The 21,775-nt window shown below is 38.0% G+C and overlaps 2 protein-coding genes and 1 non-coding gene across 4 annotated transcripts; 2 read left to right on the top strand and 1 right to left on the bottom strand.

The window, feature by feature from the left end:
• The first annotated feature begins 226 nt into the window (after positions 1-226).
• Positions 227-12,823, top strand: LOC111805509 (alcohol dehydrogenase-like 7). 2 transcript variants are annotated; one of them, XM_087128195.1, is made up of 10 exons: positions 227-399; positions 510-646; positions 735-781; positions 2,042-2,367; positions 3,471-3,553; positions 3,636-3,711; positions 4,657-4,721; positions 8,911-9,006; positions 9,781-9,945; positions 12,685-12,823. In XM_087128195.1, exons 1-10 carry the CDS (start codon positions 348-350, stop codon positions 12,727-12,729), a joined length of 1,092 nt encoding a protein of 363 aa, XP_086984321.1. In that variant the 5' UTR covers positions 227-347; the 3' UTR covers positions 12,730-12,823. The 2 variants fall into 2 exon arrangements, with proteins under 2 accessions (XP_086984321.1, XP_023546386.2); XM_023690618.2 differs by lacking the exon at positions 12,685-12,823 and adding an exon at positions 10,027-10,307 and having other exon boundaries at positions 230-399.
• On the bottom strand, positions 11,216-20,193 carry LOC111805507 (alcohol dehydrogenase-like 7). Its single transcript, XM_087128196.1, has 11 exons — positions 20,061-20,193; positions 15,205-15,338; positions 14,956-15,092; positions 14,816-14,862; positions 14,034-14,359; positions 13,678-13,760; positions 13,520-13,595; positions 13,279-13,343; positions 12,702-12,797; positions 11,578-11,742; positions 11,216-11,500 (listed from the first exon to the last, which is right to left on the bottom strand). Exons 2-11 carry the CDS (start codon positions 15,254-15,256, stop codon positions 11,384-11,386), a joined length of 1,164 nt encoding a protein of 387 aa, XP_086984322.1. The 5' UTR covers positions 15,257-15,338; positions 20,061-20,193; the 3' UTR covers positions 11,216-11,383.
• LOC147790399 (small nucleolar RNA Z247) lies at positions 16,108-16,247 on the top strand. The gene has a single exon (XR_015423039.1). It is a non-coding gene; the product is annotated as a small nucleolar RNA Z247 (small nucleolar RNA).
• Positions 20,194-21,775: the final 1,582 nt, after the last annotated feature.

Below are 21,775 nucleotides of genomic sequence, written 5' to 3'. Positions count from 1 at the left end.
AAAATCATCGTAAAGGGCGAACTTTAGTTTTATTGCTTATTTCTACAAGGAGAGTCAAAGAATCAAAGTGTTGTTTTCGGCTATATTGACGGTCCATAATTTTTGGAAACTAATCACGAGCATATAGACTAGATAATCAGTATCTTTATAATATCTCTACTAATTAGGACGAGCTAGATGATCTTGATACTAGAAGAAATGCAAGCCACACAATATTTTCTCACTTGGCATTATTGATATCTTATCCCAAACATTATAATAACAGCTCAAGGCTGTCTTTGTCAGTCAGCACTGTGTCTCTTTCCCAGCTCTCAGACAAGACGGCGTTCTTCTCTCCGACCACCGTCATGGAAGAAAAACCGTCGGCGGCAACCGGACTTCAGCCAATCCGCTGTAGAGGTACTCCTTCAATATAACTATGTGCGCTTCCAAATTAGGTTTTTTAGAAGTAATCTGTTTCTCATCCCCTTTGAAGTGTTTGATGTTTCAATGGGGTTTGAATTTTTTAGCTGCCGTCTGCCGGAAGCCCGGCGAACCACTAGTGATTGAGGAGATATCAGTGGCGCCGCCACTGGCTCGTGAAGTTCGAATCCGGATAATATGCACCTCTTTATGTCATACTGATATTTCCATTTGGAAGTTGAAGGTTCGTCTTGTTGGGTTCCTTCTCATTTCATAGTGTAGTTTTTTGTAGAATCAAGTAATTTATTACTCTGTTTCTTGGATTTTTGAAGGATCCTCCGGGGGTTGTTCCAAGAATCCTTGGCCACGAAGCGTTCGGGTGAGATTCAGATCTTTTCTTGAGTTCTTGTCATGAACCACGAACCTTCACGATGATATGATATTGTCCACTTTGAGCTTAAGCTCTCGTGGCTTTGCTTTGGATCAATGGAGATGTATTCCTTACTCTATAAACCCCATGATTAACCCCTTAATTAGCCGACGTGACACTCCTCTCCTAGTAATCCTCATCAATCCTCCCTTCGAACAAAGTATACCATAGAGCCTCCTCTGAGGCCTATAGAGCCCTCGAACAACCTCCCCTTAATCGAGGCTCGACTCCTTTTCTCTAGAGCCTTCGAATAGAGTACCTCCTTTGTTCAACCCTTGAGTCACTTTTGACTACACATTCGAAGCTCACAACTTCTTTGTTCGACATTTGAGGATTCTATTGACATGGCTAAGTTAAAGGCATGACTCTGGTACCATGTTAGGAACCACGAACCCCACAATGATATGATATTGTCCACTTTGAGCATAAGCTCTCGTGGCTTTGCTTTTGGTCAATGGAGATGTATTCCTTACTTTATAAACCCACGATCAACCCCTTAATTAACCCAATAATCCTCAACAATCTTTTCCTCGAACAAAGTATACCATAGAGCTTCCCTTAAGGCCTATGGAGCTCTCAAACAGCCTCCCCTTAATCGAGGTTCGACTCATTTTCTCTGAAACCTTCGAACAAAGTACACCGAGTCACTTTTGACTACACATTCGAGGCTCACAACTTCTTTGTTCAACATTTGAGGATTCTATTAACATGGCTAAGTTAAGGGCATAGCTCTGATACCATGTTAGGAACCATGGACCCCATAATGGTATGATATTATTCACTTTGAGCATAAGCTCTCGTGGCTTTGCTTTTGGTTTCTCCAAAATGCCTCGTATCAATGGAGATGTATTCCTTATTTTATAAACCCGTGATCAACTCTTAATTAGCCAATGTGAGGACTCCTCTCCCAATAATCCTCAACAATCCTCCCCTCGAACAAAGTATATCACAGAGTCTCCCATGAGGCTTATGGAGCCCTCGTACACAGCCTCCCCTTAGTTGAGACTCGACTCCTTTTCTCTAGAGCCTTCGAACAAAGTACACCATTTGTTCGACATTGTTCGACGTGTGAGGATTCTACTTACATGGCTAAGTTAAGGACATGACTCTGATATCATGTTAGGAACTAAGAACCCGAGAGTAGTATGATATTGATATTGTCCGCTCAAAATCTTATTTGGTAGCTGATCTTAGTGTTTGATGTTGCAGGGTGGTTGAAAGTGTAGGGGAGGATGTGAATGAAGTTAAGGAAGGAGATACTGTCATCCCAACATTCATGGCTGACTGTGAGGAATGTGAAGATTGCTTATCAAATAACAGCAATCTTTGTTCAAAATTCCCTTTCAGCATGTCTTCAGTAATGCCCCGCCATGGGACAAGCAGGTTCACAGATCTCAATGGAGAGGTTATTCATCATTTTCTGTATGTTTCAAGTTTCAGTGAGTACACCGTTGTAGATGTGGCCTATGTCATCAAAGTAGATCCTGCTATCCCTCCAAACAGGGCATGCCTCCTTAGTTGTGGGGTTGCAACAGGTGACTGTCTAATCCATTACTTTCCATTGTCGAGAGCATTGAATGTAACGGCTCAAGCCCACCGCTAGCGGATATTGTCCTCTTTGGGCTTTCCTTTTTGGACTTCCACGGAAGGTTTTTAAAATGTATCTGCTAGGGAGAGGTTTCCACACCCTTATAAAGAATGTTTCGTTTTCCTCCCCAACCGATGTGGGATCTCAAAATCCACCCCCTTCAGGGCTCAACGTTCTCGCTGACATTCGTTCTCTTCTCCAATCAATGTGGGACCTCCCAATCCACCCCCTTTGACGCCCAGCGTCTTTGCTGGCACATCATCTCGTGTCCATCCCCTTCAAGGCTCAACCTCCTCGCTGGCACATTACCCTGTGTCTGGCTTTGATACCATTTGTAATATCTCAAGCACACCACTAGTAGATAATGTCATCTTTGGGCTTTCCCTTTCAGGCTTCTCCTCAAAGTTTTTAAAACGTGTCTGTTAGTGAGAGGTTTCCACACCCTTATAAAGAATGTTTCGTTTTCCTCCCCAACCAACGTAGGATCTCTCAATCCACCCCCCTTCGGTGCCCAGCGTTCTTGCTGGCACACTGCCTTGGTCCACCCCCCTTCGGGGCTCAACTTCCTCACTGGCACATCGCCCTCTGGCTCTGATACCATTTGTAACAACTAAAGCCCACTGCTAGCAGATATTGTCCTCTTTGGGTTTTCCCTAAAGCATCGGTTAAGGAGAGGTTTCCACACCCTTATAAAGAATGTTTCGTTTTCCTCCCCAACCGAAGTGGGATCTCACAATCCACCCCCCTTTGGGGCCCAGCGTCCTTGCTGGCATACTACCTCGTGTCCACCTTCCTTTGGGGCTCAACCTCCTCCCTAGCACATCGCCTTGTGTCTGGCTCTGATATCATCTGTAACAGTCCAAGCCCTCTGCTAGCAGATATTGTCCTCCTTGGGGTTTTCCCTTTCGGGCTTCCCCTCAAGGTTTTTAAAACGCATCTGTTAGTGAGAGGTTTTCATACCCTTATAAAGAATGTTTTGTTCTCCTCCCCAATCGACGTGGAATCTCACACACAATTTCTCATAAATATTGCTTTAACATGTGTTTATAGGGGTTGGTGCAGCATGGAAAACAGCAAATGTGAAGAAGGGATCCACTGTTGCCATTTTTGGACTGGGGTCCATAGGTTTAGCTGTATGAGTTCATTAATGATTCATTTCAATAAAACCTTGACAGGCTACGTTGAAAACTTCATGGTTTAGTATTGTTGTTATAGGTAGCTGAAGGAGCAAGACTATGTGGAGCAAGCAGGATCATTGGGATAGATATCAACCCAGATAAATTTGAAGTTGGTAAGTACTTTTATATAGTATTATACTAATCAAATCCTTGTTTAAAGTTAAAACAAGTTTAATTATAGATGAAGCATGTTCATATGGGATTCATATATTTAGAAGGGGAGTTGAGTATGAAGAACAAATGATGAAAAACATAATGTTTTGGTAAAACATTCAAATTGATTAGCTAGAAAGAACGTGAGATCCCACATCGGTTGGGGAGGAGAATGAAACATTTTTTTTATAAGAGTGTGGAAACCTCTCCCTAGTAGACGCGTTTTAAAATCTTAAAGGGAAGTCGGAAAGGAAAAGCTCAAAGAGGACAATATCTACTGGTGGTGGGCTGGGCTGTTACAAATAGTATCAGAGGTAGACACGGGGCGATGTGCTAGCGAGGAGGCTGAGACCGGAAGGGAGTGGACACGAGGCGGTGTGCTAGCAAGGACGTTGGGTCTCAAATGGCGGTGGATCTAGGGGGTCCCACATTGATTGAAGAAGGGAACAAGTGCCAACGAGGATGTTGGACTCTGAAGGGGGTGGATTGTGAGATCCCACATGAGTTGGGGGAGGAGAACGAAACATTCTTTATAAGGGTGTGAAACCCTCTCTCTAGTAGACGTGTTTTAAAACCTTGAAAGGAAGCCCGAAAGGAAAAGCCTAAAGAGGACAATATCTACTAGCGGTGGGCTTGAGTTGTTACAAATGGTATCAGAGTCAGACACAGGCCAATGTGCCAGCGAGGAGGCTGAGCCCGGAAGGGGGGTGGACATGCGGTGGTGTGCCAGCAAGGACGCTGAGCTTCGAAAGGGGGTGGATTAGGGGTCGTGCAAGTGTCTTTGTTTCTTCTCAAATATTTTATTGTTTGATTATCTGTTTGTGAAAACTTCAAAAGTTATTTGAAATGATATGGTTGAATCATTATTAATCAAGTTGTTATAAAAGTGTGTTCATTTTTTGCAGCCAAAAAGTTTGGAGTCACTGAGTTCTTGAATTCTGGGAGGCTTGAGGATAAATCTGTGAGCCAGGTATGTAAGTTATCAATGTGATTCAGTCTCATATATACTCATCAAACTTGCAACCTTAGCAAAGGAATGAATGGTTAATCCCATATAGGAATCATATGATTTCTAAATAATGGTAGAAGTCGAGTTGAATCGACGTTAGATTTTATTGGATTAAACAAAAATAACTTTGACGTCTACCGATGTTGAGGTTAGATCTTCACAGTGGTCGTGTGGTAATCAAATTTATTGATGAACTTCCTTCGACGAGAATTTATGAGTGTGAGATCTTAGATTGGTAGGAGAAGGGTACGAAACATTTTTTTTATATGTACGTGGAAACCTCTCCATAGTAGATGTATTTTAAAATCGGAGGCTGATGGCAATATGTAACAGGCTAAAGCGGATAATATCTACTAGCGGTGGGGGCTTTGACTGTTATAAATGATATCAGAACCAGACATTGGGCGGTGTATCAGTGAGGATATGGCCTCCAAGGGGGTGGATTTTGAGATGACACGTTGGTTGGAGAGGGGAATGAAACATTCCTTGTAAGGGTGTGGAATCCTCTCCTAAGTAGACGCATTTTAAAACTGTGAGGTTGAAGACGATAAGTAACGGACCAAAGCAGATAATATCTACTAACAATGGACTTAAACGGTTACAAATGGTATCAGAGCCAGACATCGGGCGATGTGCTAGTGAGGACATTGGGCCCTCAAGAGGGTGGATTGTGAGATCCCACATTGGTTGGAGAGGGAAACGAAGAATTCTTTATAAGGGTGTAAAAACCTCTTCCTGGTAGACATGTTTTAAAATCGTGAGGCTGACGGTGATACGTAACGAGCCAAAGTGGACAATATTTGCTAGCAGTGGGCTTGAGTTTTTACAAATAGTATCAGACTAGACACCGGGCTGTATGCCAGTGAGATAAGAATCAAAAGAAATTAAAAGAAGAAAACAATTAGATAAGAATATGTTGAACCAACTGATGTGGCCTACTAAAGAAACTTTGGAAAATCCGCCCCTAAAGTTGTCTGAGCTAATGCTGCAAGCTGCCTAAACTTTGAATTGAGAAACTCTGTGGTTTTGTTTTTAATAAATTTTGAAGGTGGACATTTTCACAACCAGACCTTCATCTACGTGGCTATGAGTGTATTTATCCCACCATTTGATTTTGATTACCTTAAATATTTGTTTTATTCGATCTTTAGTTTCTTCCGTATGGAAATTCTAAGTTAGAATCCAATTTGAAAATATACGCTAAATCACGTAGTCAATGGAAATGAGTTTTTGAAGATAGTTTGATTGAAGTAGTGGAATGATTCTTGCTTTGGAACTAGAAATATATCTTTGACAGATACAAAGATATTCTACTATTTCATGAATCAAAATGGATAATTGATTTTATAAGTATTATGGCAGAATTGAATGAATAATGTTAGTAGTTTTGATACCAATGTCATTTGATAATCTCTATAAGAGAACGAATGAGGAACAAAAGGTTTTGAAAACTTCTCTGAGTATGGATCTTAATTCCAATATGTCGGATTCATGACTTTGAATATTTTTTATTTTGAGTATGCGATTTTTTAATGATCATCGCGACTCGAAATATGAGTAATTTCAACAAATTTGGTATCGACCAAAATGAATTCATAGAACCTTCTAGTCTTATGAAGGTCTTTCGGGATATAGAAGAATCCCGATGGATATGTTTTTTTGACGACCTCACTGATTTTGAGTCGTCATATCCTGGTTCTACTAGAGTTTCTAGTAGAGATACAGATTTTTTAGAGTAAGTCTTGATTTCAGGAACTAGAACAATCGCATCTGAGTAGGTTGAGGGGACAAAAGGTCTCTTTGGAGTGGAAGAGATAGTAGGTCTCGGTGGAGTAACGGCAAATGGCCGTGTTGAAGAGACAGAAGGCCTCGTCGGAGTGATAACCTCCAGTTGTTTTTGAAGTTTTGCTTTAGATCTGGTCACCAGCGTGAAACCAGCATTCATAGCATAGCTATCTGCCAGCACTCTGAGACTTAGGCTTCTTCCATTTTTCAACATTCTTTTTTCCAGTCATTATGAGATGAAGAAGAGTGGATACAGAGTTTTTTTTTAGAGTAGGATCTCTTTTGAGAGGTAATCTGACAAGGGTTTTTCAATCCCTTATATAGGCAAAATTTGAAAAATTGAAGCAAGATAAAATGGGTGTCCTCCAGCAAAAATTTGTTTAGATACAAGATTCTTAATATCCTTCTCTACAACAATTTTGAATGCTCTGTAATCGGTTTTGATAACAAAGTTTTTGTTAATTAAATTACTCTTAAATTTGTGTACACAAGTTACTATTGAAAGTATTTATTTCTTTACTGTTTAGTAATTTTTGTAGTAGAATTCCATATCCCGAATGAAAGCTTACAATGGATTTTTTCTTGTCAGAAGACTGTTTCAGGATTTCTCATATCCTATATTTGATGCATCGATCTCCACTGTTAAACTAGCCTTTACGTTTATCAAAGATAAAAGCGGAATTGATTTGACAAGGGATTTGATTTTTTGGACTGGTTTGGTGTGTTCTTTCGTCCAGTGTTTTGGATTATTTTTTAGTTTTTCAAAGAGTGGTTTACAAATGAGTCTGATATTTTGAAGGAGATCAAAACATAACTAGACATCTAAAAAATCTTTGGAGTTGGTTTTATCAATAATTTGATCAGGAAAATTTGAGGCAAACTGAGTTTAATTAGACCAAAATGAATTTCAAATCTAAACATCGCAATTAAACCATTTTTCTGACGTTGTAAAAAATGTTTGAAGATGTTAAAATGTTGATAGATGTTTTAAGAAAAAATCGAAACATCGCAATTGAAAAATCGTGAAAAGGATTAAAAATATCATTCATAGTTTTTTGAAATTCGGATCGGGTGTTTTTTAGCCCAAATGGCGTAAAGTTCCATTCTTACTGTCCGAATGCTTGAAAGCTGTTTTGTATTTGTCTTTTTTCTGAAATCTAGATTTGCCGACAATATTTTTGATTGTGCATTAAATTAGATTTATTTGAAATTGGATATCTAATCCATTCCAAAACCTTTTAAGGGTTTGTAGGTGATTAACAGTCGCGGGACTCCACGTTCCTTCTCAGCTTGGTTGTGACGTAAAAAGCCGCGCATGACCAGAGTCTTTTGATGGCCTAATTAGACTCTTTTTCAAAAGATCATTCATTTCTGCTTTACAAAATTAATGATTCTTTATTCATTTGAATAAGTCGGGCCTTCGTAGAAGTATTTTTCTCCTCTAAGTTTTTGATATTCCAAATTCCTATTTCAAAAAGGTATTAGAGCCTCCAATTTGTGAGGGAAGAGGAGTTACTCGTGCTTATCTTATGTGACAACACTACAGAGCGAGTGGCTCTTCTAGGCGGGCTGCTGTGTGACAAGACTACAGAGAAAGCGGCGCTTTCGTGTAACATGCTATGGTCTCAACGCCCTTACGAGGTAGTGATGAGTTTCACGTGCTCTAAGCCCGGCCCGCGCGCGGTTAGGAAGATTGGCCACAATCTGAGCGGTACCACCCACCCTACCCTACCACCTATAGGCGGCCTCCAAAATGCAATATAACCTCAAGAGTACCCCCTCCAAAATGCTATATTACCTCCAAAATGCTATATTACCTCCAAAGTACACACTCCCGAATGTAATATTACCACCTAAGTACACACTCGGCCGCACACACAACAATTTCCTATGATAAAATTAGAGAGTGTGTACTTAGGTGGTAATATTACATTCGGGAGTGTGTACTTTGGAGGTAATATAGCATTTTGGAGGTAATATAGCATTTTGGAGGGGGTACTCTTGAGGTTATATTGCATTTTGGAGGCTGTACTTTGTGTGGTAATACTGCATTTTGGACGTGTACTTGGTAGAGTACTTTTTTTTTGATATTCCAAATTCCTATTTCAAAAAGGTATTAGAGCCTCCAATTTGTGAGGGAAGAGGAGTTACTCAATCTTTAATAGCCCTTGTGTTCCAGGTTGTTATAGGAACCTCAACTAGCATATATCTATACGAACAATTTAAATTAGATCCTTTGTAATTATTTCAAAGCATATTATATCAAATTGTTATCAAAATAATGTACTCGACCTAATCCATATGTTATAGATCCTTGTCTAACGTTAACGTTACGTTTTTATAAGCGTTGAAAACTTGGTTTCAGGTAATTAATGAAATGACTGGTGGGGGTGCAGATTACTGCTTTGAATGTGTCGGAATGGCTTCATTAGTTCAGGAAGCCTTTGCATGCTGCAGACAGGTCCTCCAATCCTTCTCACTTTAAATTTTATTACTAATATCTTCCTCGAACTTATGAAATTGGTACACGAAATTCTAGGAATTGGATCTAACAATATTTCTTTAAAAAACACGAGACCTCTAAAAATGATAAAAAAATCAATTCAGAAACAAGTTTTGGAACTGATTACTATGATGATCAAGATCAAAAGAAAAGAAAACTTATTTTTAAACTTATTATTTGAATCAATTCATAAGATAACTTGATCAACTCTAAAATAGCATATTTCAATCTAAAAGTAACTTAGGGTCAACTAAAAGGTTGTAATTTTGATACCCATCAATACCATAATGATCACCGGTTAAATTATATCTTAAAACTGGCAAGATTAAAATACCTTATTTTATACAAAAGAGACTCAAAACGTTTTTTACTCCTTTCTCTCGAATATCATGAAAAACCCTATTCGATCTCTCTTGTTACAAACAAAAAAGTGGGGTTGCGGCCCAATTGTGCACTCTTTTCATTCTATGAACCCTTATTGATTCTGAACTTTGTTCGTGAAGTAATCAAACTTTTGACGGACTAGCCCCTTTTTTATACCATGAAAGGAAAATGAGCTTTGCTCTTTTGAGTTCCCAACACTCCCGGGTTCGCAAGTCGTTCATATAATTTTATAAGTTTGAAAGTGCAACTATTCATTTTGACTGTTCTTATAATTGTAACAACTCAGTTTATGCATTTTTTTTTTTTGAAATTCTCACTAATATTTCTACAACTTGTATTTGACTTCAGGGTTGGGGAAAAACAATTGTGTTAGGAGTGGAAAAGCCCGGTGCAATTTTGAGTTTAAACTTTTTTGATATCCTTTTACGTGGAAAGAGTATCATGGGATCGTTATATGGAGGATTGAAGCCTAAATCAGATATCCACACTCTCATTAAATGGTATACAGAAAAGGTAACTTACTATTGCTTTTTTGCTGTTAATATTACGTATAAATTCAACCATCTTAGTGATTTTAGAATTTTTTACCATCAGAAACTTGAGCTAGATAAATTTGTCACACACGAGATAGGTTTTGGAGACATCAATGAAGCTTTTGATTTGCTCATCGAAGGAAAGTGCTTGAGATGTGTGATATGGATGAACAAATGAGTAGCCACCCTATCATGTCATGGCTTGTCTTGTTATTAATCTAACAATTATGCTATTCAAAAACTTTAAATTGAAATTGTACGTCTGCATAACACTGGTTTAAATGTCGTGATTACTTGTTGGATAAATTATACATTTAGACCCTAGACTTTAAGGTTTTTGTCCATTTGGTCCCTAAGAAATAACTATAACAATTGCCCGCTCAAACGGTGCCAAGAAAGAGAATTTTAAGACTTCTGCACCATGATCCTAAATTGAGCTTAGATGGATCGAGTAAACATCAGGTGTAGCCTAGAAAGAGCTTATAACTTAATAACGAATTTTGAAGTAATACCTCAAATAAATCACGGTTCGTGTGAAAATAATAATTTTTCTCTTCCTAAATAATCCAAAATCTTCTAATCGGGTCGTATCATATTAAAGATTAGTAGGGCTGAAGTCTGTAAAGAAAAATTGATCTAACCAATCTAACTGAACTAAGTTGGATCGGTCTAATTAAACTAGTCAAGCCAATTCATTTGAACTTTGTCTTTGTTTATCGAGCAGAGTGCACAATTTCATCTAAGTTTTGAATTTTTCTCTGGCAATCATTTTCTAGCGGCGACAATGACCAATTCCCATCAATAAGATAAAAGAAACCAAAACGTGATGGCTGCAGATGTGAATCAATAATGAACAAACAACCCTCCGACCAAAAAAAGAAAAAAGAACACAACCCATGATTTTGCTGGAAGGGGAACAAAGCATTCTAGAGTGTGGAAACTTCTCTTTAACAGACATGTTTTAAAACTATGAGGCTAACGACAATACGTAAGCAGATAATATGTACTAGTCAGCTTGGACTATTACAACCTTGATTTTTTTTCAATGAACAAATTGAATATTATTATAGACAATTAATAAAGATATATACTATTTTTACGAAAACCAAAATTCAATAATGTGTATTAAATATTAAATAGTAATTGCTTACTACTTCTAATTAATTTACTTTAATATCAAAATATATAAACTAATACTAAGTTTTGATCCCTACTCAGGAAATCAACGTTAGTTAAACCAAAGAAGATCATATTTAAATAATAATTTATTACGATAAACAGAATTCATTTGACATAAAATGTATATTCAAGATTTGAATTTAACTTGAATATAAAAATGAAAGTATTTTTAAAGGATTTGAATGGACGTACTTGTTAAGAAATAACGAGGAAACCGATGTATGATGGGGTGAAGTTGCTCAATTGTTCATCCAAATCACAGATCTCAAGGACTTTCCTTCAATTAGCAGATTAAAAGCTTGGTTGATATCTTCAAAACCTACTTCGTGGGTCACAAATTTATCCAGCTCAAGTTTCTGATGGTCAAAAGATTCGAACATTAAGAACATGAATAAATAAATAAAAAGTAACACAGCTTTGTAGGATAGGTTACCTTATCAGTGTACCAGTTAAGGAGGGTGGGAATATCTGATTTGGGCTTTGTTCCTCCGAACAAGGATCCCATGATAGTCTTCCCACGATGAAGGACTTCGTAAGAGCTAAGATTCAATAGTGATCCAGGCTTGTCCACTCCCACCACGATTGTTTTACCCCAACCCTGATGCCAAATAGGAATTTGTAGAAATAAATTTTTAAGATATAAACATTCATAAACTATCACCGCCACCAATCTTGCTTGAAATTTTCAAAATTTTTAGATTTTGTTTTTAAAAATTTGCTACGAATTGAAGTGCTTCCTCAAGAAAGATGATGAACAGTGTAAAGAAGTTGATACACAATTTTCACATACGAAAAAACATTAAATATGAGCTTTAGACCTTTGACCTTTAGATCGAGAGTACGTACTTTTTGCCAATTTAGCATAGTACCCTGGAGGTATGTCCATATGTACAAAACCATTGTTGAGTAATAACAACTTAAAAAATGCACAAACCACCTTTCCACCTTAATAAAAGAGTTATAATTAAGTTACAATTATAAGTAAAACTAGATTAAATTATAAATTTTGCCCCAATAATTTAGAGAAATTAGAAGTTAATGTCTATAGTTTATAAACATGAACAAATTTATAATTTAAACTTAAAACTAACCATTGCAATTATACAATAAATTTATGAATTTGTTCAAACAACTTTGGTTTAATCACAATAGTTTTGTAAGTTTAAAGGCTATAATCTTGACACGTTAAGCTCGAGATTGTTAAGTTTGAAAGTTTAGGAAGATTAAATTTAAGAGATCTATGTTTGAGGTGTGAGTTTAAGAATTTTTAGTGGAATATAAAATATCTTTAAGTTCATCGATTCTTATTTTTTATTTTGACCTTTATGTTGGAAGATGGGACGTTGGGATATCTTTTGGACAATTTGATCCTATTATTCACTTAATAATTTCAAAAATGTTAATTCTATACTATTTAAAAGTTTAGTAATCAATTATCTTATTTATCTTTTATCTGTACACGTTTTCATTACTTAATAGAAATACAACATTTTTTAATTAGTATAAATGTTTTGAATTCATATTATAACATTGTTAACAGAGAGAGAAGGGTGGAACCTGTCTACAGCATGTGAATGCTTCTTGAACTAAGGAAGCCATTCCAACGCATTCAAAGCAATAGTCTGCACCTCCACCAGTCATTTCAATAATCACCTGCTCAACATTTACATCAGAAAGGTTTATTTAGTTATAAGCCATCGTCTGAATTCAATACTGTAAACAATCCAATGCTATGACTAAGTCATTTCCTGTAAAAGTTTTGGGATAAATTTGCTGAACGCACACGAATTCTGAGCTATTATTTGTGTGAGATCCCACATCGATTGAAGAAGGAACGACGCATTCTTTATAAGGACGTGGAAACCTCTCACTATAAACGCGTTTTAAAAACTTTGAGAAAAAACCCAAAAAAGACAATACTGCTAGCGGTGGGCTTAGGCTGTTACAATTTGTAGTTTTAAAAATCTCAAAATAAAATGCATAAAGAGGACAATATCTACTAACGGTGGGTTTGAGTTATTAAGTTTTGTAGTTTTAAAAACCCCCAAAGGGAAAAGCCCGAAGAGGACAACATTTTTTAGCGATGGGTTTGAGCTATTACGACGGGAATTTGAAACACTGATAAACTAGGTACCTGGCTCACACATTTATCCCCAAGACTTCTGGTATTAACGAACTCAGTGACTCCAAACTTCTTCGCTGCATTTGGGAAATGCACACATTTTTATGACTATAAGTTTAAATAACAATGCATTCACATGATGGAGCATTTTATCTTGAAACTCGTGGCTCCTTCAATGGGGAGGAGATTCAGGATTCTATTTTAATAGAATAAAGAATTGGAAATTAAGAAAATGAGAAACAAAAGCACTTGCCAGTTTCAAATTTATCTGGGTTGACATCTATACCAATAATCCTGCTTGCTCCACATATTCTTGCTCCTTCAGCAACCTATAGCAACAATAGTAAACCATGAAGCTTCTTAAGGAGACTATCAAAGTTTTATTAAACTAAGTCAATGAACAGTTCATACAGCTAAACCTATGGACCCTAGTCCAAATATGGCGACAGTGGATCCCTTCTCTACATTTGCTGTTCTCCATGCCGCACCAACCCCTATAACCAAATGTTAACATTCTGATAAATTGTGAGAGCTCTCGAAATTTTCAAGTATGAACAAAAATATGCACAAGATAACATTGTATAGTTTCACAAATTTATCTTGTTAATATGATATTTGAGCAGAAATTGAAAGGAAGAACTAGATTTTGAATTGAACCAAATATCGCATATTATGAATTGAACTAGATTTTGTTAAGCAAACTCGAGCATTTTCAGGAGAATACAATTCAAACCATCATAATAGTTAGTAATGAATTAGAAGATGACCTGTTGTTACCCCACAACTAAGAAGGCATGCCCTGTTTGGAGGGATTGCAGGATCTACTTTGGTTACATTGGCGACATCTACCACAGTGTATTCAGAGAAACTTGATACAAACAGAAAATGATGAATGACCTCTCCATTGAGATCTGTGAATCTGCTTGTCCCACATCGGGGCATTCCGGGAGACACACTGAAAGGCAATTTTGAACATAGATTGCTCTTATTTGATAAGCAATCTTCACATTCCCCACAGTCAGCCATGAATGTTGGGATTACTGTATCTCCTTTCTTAACTTCATTCACATCCTTCCCTACACTCTCAACCACTCTGCAATGCCAAACAAAAAATCTGAAGCAGGTCTATTTCTAGAAACAGAGATTTAGTGCGGAATTAATTGCCTATTCTCAAGAACAAGTCATTCACGGATCAACTACCAAAGGACGGTCACTAAGTTATTAGACGTTTTGGTACACAAAGCAGTACAAGAAAAGCCTATTCATCTGTAGTTATCTCGTGCGGAAGAACCAATGAATGAGCGGATACAATTACCACACCTAATTGCCATAAATTCCTCACGTTTACAGCAGGATACAGCTCATGCAGCGTACGAAAAGAGGAAAATCACCAAAAAAACACAGGCAACATTTTTTTGTTGAGTACATTTCTTCCAGAATAACGCTGAACAACAAATAAAAATCTAAAGTATCCGAAACTTCAAGATCGAATTTCATTTAATGAGGTAGTAGATGATTGAAACAATTCAAAATGAGATGTGGAACTCACCCGATTGCCTCGTGGCCAAGAATTCTAGGAACAATCCCTGGAAAATCCTTCGGAAATGTAACATCAAAAAATCAGGTAAAAAAATCACTTCATTCCACAAAGTTCACACCAAAAAACAGAAGAATGAGTACAAGAGAAACCTTCATCTTCCAGAACGTGAGATCGCTGTGACACAAAGAGGTACATATTATCCGAATCCGAACTTCATGAGCCATAGGCGGCGCCACAATTATCTCCTCAATCACCAGCGGCTCCCCAGGCTTCCGGCAGACAGCAGCTAACAAATTTCAAACGCATTAAAAAACATCAAACATTTCAAACGAAATGAGGAAGAGACATTCGATAAAATAACAAATTCAATCAGAAAAACAATACAACCGAAGAAGTACCTCTGCAGCGGATAGAGTGAAGTCCAGTTGCAGCCGAGGAGTTATCTTCCATGACGGAGGTCGGAAGGAGTTTGTCGGTGATGAGAGTCCGTCCTCTCCGACAACGTCTTCACTGAGAGATAAGAGTAATCTCTGTTAAACCTAAAATAGATCATAACTATATACTAAAATAGTCTAAGATTTACTAGTTTATGATTTGAAGGGTTTGTTACCAAATCTATGATTTTATGGTTTGTTACCAAATCATAGATTTGGAATGTAATCTTCATTATACGCATCTATAAATACATGAGGTCGTGACCCATATAGGTCATCGTGCCATTCAATCTAACATGGTATCAGAGCCAAGGTTTATTTTTTAAACTCCTCGCCATGTCTTCTTCCTCCTCTCCATCCACCATCTCCAACACCGTCTCAACTACCATGGCGACTTTTGGCCTTAAACAATATCCAATCCCTCTACACCATGTTGTCACAATTCGTCTAACCAAAAACAACTTCATCATATGGCGTGCCCAGCTCCTCCCCTACCTACGGAGTACGAAGCTTATGGGCTACCTCGATGGCACCAATGTTGCACCTGCCAAGCTGATCCCTTCCTCAACTGCTGCTGGTGCTGAGCTGGTCTCTAATCCGGCCTATAATCAGTGGTATGATCAGGATCAACAAGTCCTTAGCGGCCTTCTCTCCTCCATGTCTGAGGAGATTCTTCATGATGTGGTTGCCGCTACTACGTCCAAGGAGGCGTGGGATACCCTGCAGCGGATGTTTTCATCGTCAACTCGTGCTCGCACTACTCAGATTCGTGTTGAGCTTGCCACGTCCAAGAAACGAGATCAATCTGCTGCAAATTATTTTTGCAAGATCAAAGGGCTAGCCACCGAGCTGGCCGCCGCCGGCTCTGCCTTGCAGGATGATGATGTGATCGCGTATCTTCTCGCTGGTCTTGGCCCTGACTATGATCCCTTCGTCACCTCAATGACTACCAAGAGTGAAGCCCTCACCCTTGATGATGTGTTTGCACATCTAATGACGTATGAAGCTCGCCAACTACAACACCAGGCTGAACTTCAGTTAAATCTTGGATCTTCTGCCAATTATGCTAGTCGTGGTGGTCAGCAGAAGAATCGTGGGCGTAGGGATCGCGGTCGTGGTCGTTCTCAAGGTTATGCACCCTCTCGTCCTGCTGGTGATCGTCGTGGCCCTTCTGCTCGTCCTTCCTGCCAGATCTGCGGCAAAGTGGGGCATACTGCTATCCGCTGCTGGCATAGGATGGATGAGTCCTATCAAGATGAACCTTCTTCTGCTCCTCCTACGGCACTGGCGGCTACTTCCTCTTACAAGATTGACCCAAATTGGTACAGCGACACAGGCGCTACGGACCATATCACCAGTGACCTGGATCGTCTCGCTGTGCGTGAACGTTATCATGGAGGTGAACAAGTTCAAGTCGGCAATGGAGCAGGTTTGCGTGTTTTGCATACTGGTCATTCTCTAATTAATACTGCTACTCGTCCTCTTGCGTTGCGTAATATTTTGCATGTGCCTGAAATTTCCAAACATCTTCTTTCTGTTCATAAATTTTCTCGTGATAATGACGTATTTTTTGAATTCCATCCTTGGCATTTTTCTATAAAGGATCGACAGTCGAGGAAAAGTCTCCTAAATGGGAGGTGTGAATCTGGTCTTTATCCTATTAAGCCATCCGATGTCGATAATCTCAAGCACGCCTTGGTGAGCAGATCTACTACTCACGCCCAATGGCATGCTCGTCTTGGACATCCTTCATCTCAAGTAATAAAATCCATTTTGCGTCTAAATAATATTTCGTGTGCTAGTGAGTCATCTTTGTCAGTTTGTAATGCGTGTCAGTTAGCAAAGAGTCATCGATTACCATATACTAGTTTTTCCCATAGGTCTTCGTCACCTTTGGAACTTATTTTTTCGGATGTTTGGGGCCCTGCACCTCCATCTGTTGGGGGTTTTAAATATTATATTAGTTTCATTGATGATTTCAGTAAATTTTCGTGGATCTATTTGATGCATGATCGTACAGAAGCTCCTCGTATATTTTTGCAATTCCAAGCTCATGTTGAGCGCCTCCTAGATACTAAAATCAAGTGGGTTCAATCTGATTGGGGTGGGGAATATCAGAAAATTCACAACACATTTTTTCGTTCCCTTGGAATTGGTCATCGTGTTTCGTGCCCTCACACACATCAACAAAATGGGTCTGCTGAACGCAAGCATCGTCATATTGTTGAAACTGGCCTAGCCCTTCTAGCTCATGCTCATGTACCTATTAAATTTTGGGACGACGCGTTTCTTACAGCCACATATCTCATCAATCGTCTTCCTACTCGTGTCATCGATAAAAAATGCCCCTTAGAGCTTCTTTTTCATACCCCACCAAATTACTCCTTATTAAAAATTTTTGGGTGTGCTTGTTGGCCTCATCTTCGTCCTTATAACAAACAAAAGCTCTCTTTTCGATCAAAGGAATGTGTCTTTCTAGGCTACAGTTCTTCACATAAAGGGTATAAGTGTCTTGACACCGATTCTGGTCGTGTCTATATGTCTAGAGATGTCATATTTGATGAAAATGTTTTTCCATTCAAGAGAGCCTCACCTAATTCTTCCCCAATCATGCAGTCGACGCATAATGCCCCTGATTTGTGCACCTTGCATTTGGGTAATAGCAGTACTAATTTGGAGAATGATCACATGCATATGTCTGGGCCTACTAACTCTTTGGATGCAGAAAATTTGGTGTCTACATCAGCTTCGGAATTGCCGCAACAATCCTCCGCGTCGCTGCCATTCGAATCGGCGTTGGTTGTTCCGCCAATGATTGAGGCATCGGCTTCTCCGCCAGCAGATGATATTGCGCAATGCCCGGTCGAATCCTCGGCCGTTGGTCAACCAACTGCTGTAGCATCGGTTGCTCCCCTCGCAACGGCTGATACGGCCGTCCCCTCAAATGTGGATTCTGCACCTACTACTCATCCGTATGGTACTCGATTGAAGCACAATATCAAGAAACCCAAGGTGCGTACAGATGGAACAGTAACATATCTTGTAGCTCGGTCTTCTGCCTCTGAACCTACTTCACATATTACTGCTATGGAGCATCCCCTCTGGCGTCAGGCAATGAATGATGAATTTCAGGCACTTCAAAAAAATAAGACATGGCACTTAGTTCCTCCTCGTGCTGGTCTTAACGTTATTGATTGCAAATGGGTTTTCAAACTCAAACAAAAGCCAGATGGCTCTATTGATCGCTACAAAGCACGCCTGGTTGCTAAAGGTTTTAAACAGCAGTATGGCGTCGATTATGATGATACCTTTAGTCCAGTTGTTAAGCCCACTACCATTCGGCTCTTATTATCTCTTGCTATTTCTCGTGGTTGGGCTATTCGGCAGATTGATATTCAAAATGCTTTTCTTCATGGCCTTCTTAATGAAGATGTTTATATGAAGCAGCCCCCTGGATTTGTGGATTCTCAACACCCTGGTTATCTCTGCAAGCTGGATAAGTCGCTTTATGGCCTTAAACAAGCTCCGCGTGCCTGGTTTTCTCGCCTTAGCTCCAAACTATTACAGCTGGATTTTACACCTTCAAAGGCTGATGTCTCTCTTTTTATTTTTAACAAAACGGGCATTCAGATGTATATTCTCATCTACGTTGATGATATTATTATCATCAGCTCATCTTCTACGGCTACTGAGAAACTTCTTACACAGCTTCAGGATGATTTTGCCGTCAAGGATCTTGGTATTTTGAGTTATTTTCTTGGGATTGAGGTCCGCCATACTTCTAGTGGACTTATTCTGACACAACATAAATACATTCGAGATTTATTAGCCAGAACCAATATGCTCACCTCCAAAGGTGTGCCCACACCTATGCTTCCCAGTGAGAAGTTGTTATTGAATGGTGGTGAAAAGCTCTCACCTGAGGATACTACTCGCTATCGAAGTGTCGTTGGTGCTCTCCAATATTTGTCTCTTACACGTCCTGATATATCCTTCTGTGTCAACAGAGTGTGTCAGTTCATGTCCTCTCCGACTTCTATACATTGGGCGGCAGTCAAACGAATTCTCCGTTATCTACATGACACTATTGATATGGGTTTGTGTCTTACAAAGTCCAGCACTGATTTGTTGAGTGCCTTTTCAGATGCTGATTGGGCTGGGAATCCTGATGATCGTCGAAGCACTGGAGGCTATGTGATCTTCTTTGGTGGCAATCTTATCTCTTGGAGTTCGAGGAAACAATCGACAGTTTCTCGTTCTAGTACGGAAGCCGAATATAAGGCGGTTGCTGATGCCACTGCCGAATTAATTTGGATCCAAGTTCTCTTGCGTGAGCTCGGGATCTCGCAAGCGCGAGCGCCTAGCCTATGGTGTGACAACATTGGTGCCACCTACCTATCCGCCAATCCAATCTTTCATCGACGGACGAAGCATGTTGAGGTTGATTATCACTTCGTTCGTGAACGAGTATCGACTCGTCAGCTTGATGTTCGACTCATATCTTCCAAGGATCAGCTCGCCGATATCATGACAAAGCCACTGCCAGCTCCTTCTTTTAGCTATTTTAGGCGCAATCTGAACTTAGTAGTACATCGTCCAGATTGAGGGGGGGTGTTAAACCTAAAATAGATCATAACTGTATATACTAAAATAGTCTAAGATTTACTAGTTTATGATTTGAAGGGTTTGTTACCAAATCTATGATTTTATGGTTTGTTACCAAATCATAGATTTGGAATGTAATCTTCATTATACGCATCTATAAATACATGAGGTCGTGACCCATATAGGTCATCGTGCCATTCAATCTAACAATCTCTTGGGATTGAAGCAGCGAAAGAGTAGAAAAATCGTTGGATTTGGAGCCCTGGAGTTGGAATTTGAAGGCAGATCGTCGTCCGTTATATGTAACCAGTGAAATAAATACGTTTGAACCTGATTTCGCTACCTATTTACTCCATTTTTTCCTATATATATATATATATGTCATACATAGACATACATACATACATATATGTGTATATGTATGTGTGTATTTAAAGACATAGTCCAATAAAGCCTAACTCAACTACCTATTTAATTTTTAAATTTATTCTTAATTATAATAATAATTTTTTTAAAAAAATATTATAATTATTAGATAGATATAAATATTTTAATAAAAACTACAATATTTCATAAATAAAAATAAAATGATATTATAATTCTTCTGTCGGGCCGATGACAAGTCTCTAGTTAAATTTTAAAAATACTCGTAAATTTCATTTTAAATTATTTTAAGTTTTTTTTTTTTTTTTTTGTCTACCGTGTAAATAAATCTAAACACATGCACGAAAACTAAGCAAAAACACGTGACATTTATGAACCACACATGTTGTCATGTTCCTTCTTTAAACTACATGTTTTAAATTTTATATGCTTTATTTTATTTTATTTTCCCTAATTCTAATTCCAAAATTTACCGTTACGTGTTTGTTTGGATTGGTTCACATGACAACATTTTTCGTCCACAAATTATTTTTTGTCAAATTTATAATTTATATTTAAATATTGCGATATAATATTTCATCTAAATCATATTTAAATATGATAAGGTATTTAAATGCATTCAAATTTTAAATATATGTTTTGATTTAATGTATTTATACATTATTTTTTAATATTTAATGTATTTATAGTTATATATTTTTTAAAATAAATATTAAAATTATATTATATAGTTACCTACCATTTGCCACAATATTATTATTATCATTTTAAACAAATGTGTGGTGCGTTTAAAATATACAAAAATAAATAAATACTATTAAATAAATAAATAAATATTATTTAATATTATTAAATAATATTATAATATATATTTTTTTTAAATTGGGAATTCAAACTCATATACTCTCTTTTTGTGTTTATCGCCTCTCAAGCTCCCGATTGATTTTACCTTAGAGGTCCGTTTTTCGAAAGAAGTTTTTATAGGATCGCTATCTACCAAAATTTTTACTTATGATTCAGGCGAACGAATAATTGTCGAGTCATCCTCTTTTTAGGAGTTGGGTAAAGCCTAAACGAAGAATAGCTAACCATTTTAATTGGTTGTTAAAAGTCAAAAGCATCATAATGAGGAATTACACTGATATTGATGTCACAAATTATGGTCCATCTATGAGATCCAATAATTTTCTCTCGGGAGAGATAAGAAATTTACTGTCTTGTGAATGTCTGTGAACAAAGTATCTATGAGTTGCACACCCTCATCCAAGATGTGTATAACAATATCCGCTAGTGATGGGTCTGAGTTCTGCTAGTGGTGGGCTTGGGTTCGTTGTTACAAATGATTATAATTATTGAGTCCTCTTTTTGAGAGTTGGGTAAAGCCTAAACGAAGAATAGGCAACCATTTTAGTTGGTTGTTAAAAGTCAAAGGCATCGTAATGAGGAATTACACTTATATTAATGTCACAAATTATGGTCCACCTTTGAGATCCGATAATTTTCTTTTTACATTTTAGAATCATCCATTACTTAACTGCATTGGGAC

Source organism: Cucurbita pepo, chromosome 11, assembly GCF_057944985.1.
Source record: "Cucurbita pepo subsp. pepo isolate OVF chromosome 11, ASM5794498v1, whole genome shotgun sequence".
Lineage (NCBI taxonomy): Eukaryota > Viridiplantae > Streptophyta > Magnoliopsida > Cucurbitales > Cucurbitaceae > Cucurbita > Cucurbita pepo.
The sequence above is the reverse complement of the archived record's forward strand: the minus strand, read 5'-3'. Positions and strand labels throughout refer to the sequence as shown.

What these genes read in the sequence shown, in the direction of transcription:
- LOC111805509 (XM_023690618.2), top strand. Translation starts at nt 348, where the DNA reads ATGGAAGAAAAACCGTCGGCGGCAACCGGACTTCAGCCAATCCGCTGT. An exon ending in TCAGCCAATCCGCTGTAGAG is followed by an intron (nt 400 to 509) that starts GTACTCCTTCAA and finishes TGAATTTTTTAG; the next exon opens with CTGCCGTCTGCCGGAAGCCC. An exon ending in TGGGGTCCATAGGTTTAGCT is followed by an intron (nt 3,554 to 3,635) that starts GTATGAGTTCAT and finishes TTGTTGTTATAG; the next exon opens with GTAGCTGAAGGAGCAAGACT.
- LOC111805507 (XM_087128196.1), bottom strand. Translation starts at nt 15,256, where the DNA reads ATGGAAGATAACTCCTCGGCTGCAACTGGACTTCACTCTATCCGCTGC. An exon ending in CTTGGCCACGAGGCAATCGG is followed by an intron (nt 14,360 to 14,815) that starts GTGAGTTCCACA and finishes TTGGCATTGCAG; the next exon opens with AGTGGTTGAGAGTGTAGGGA. An exon ending in CCCAGATAAATTTGAAACTG is followed by an intron (nt 13,344 to 13,519) that starts GCAAGTGCTTTT and finishes TCCCAAATGCAG; the next exon opens with CGAAGAAGTTTGGAGTCACT.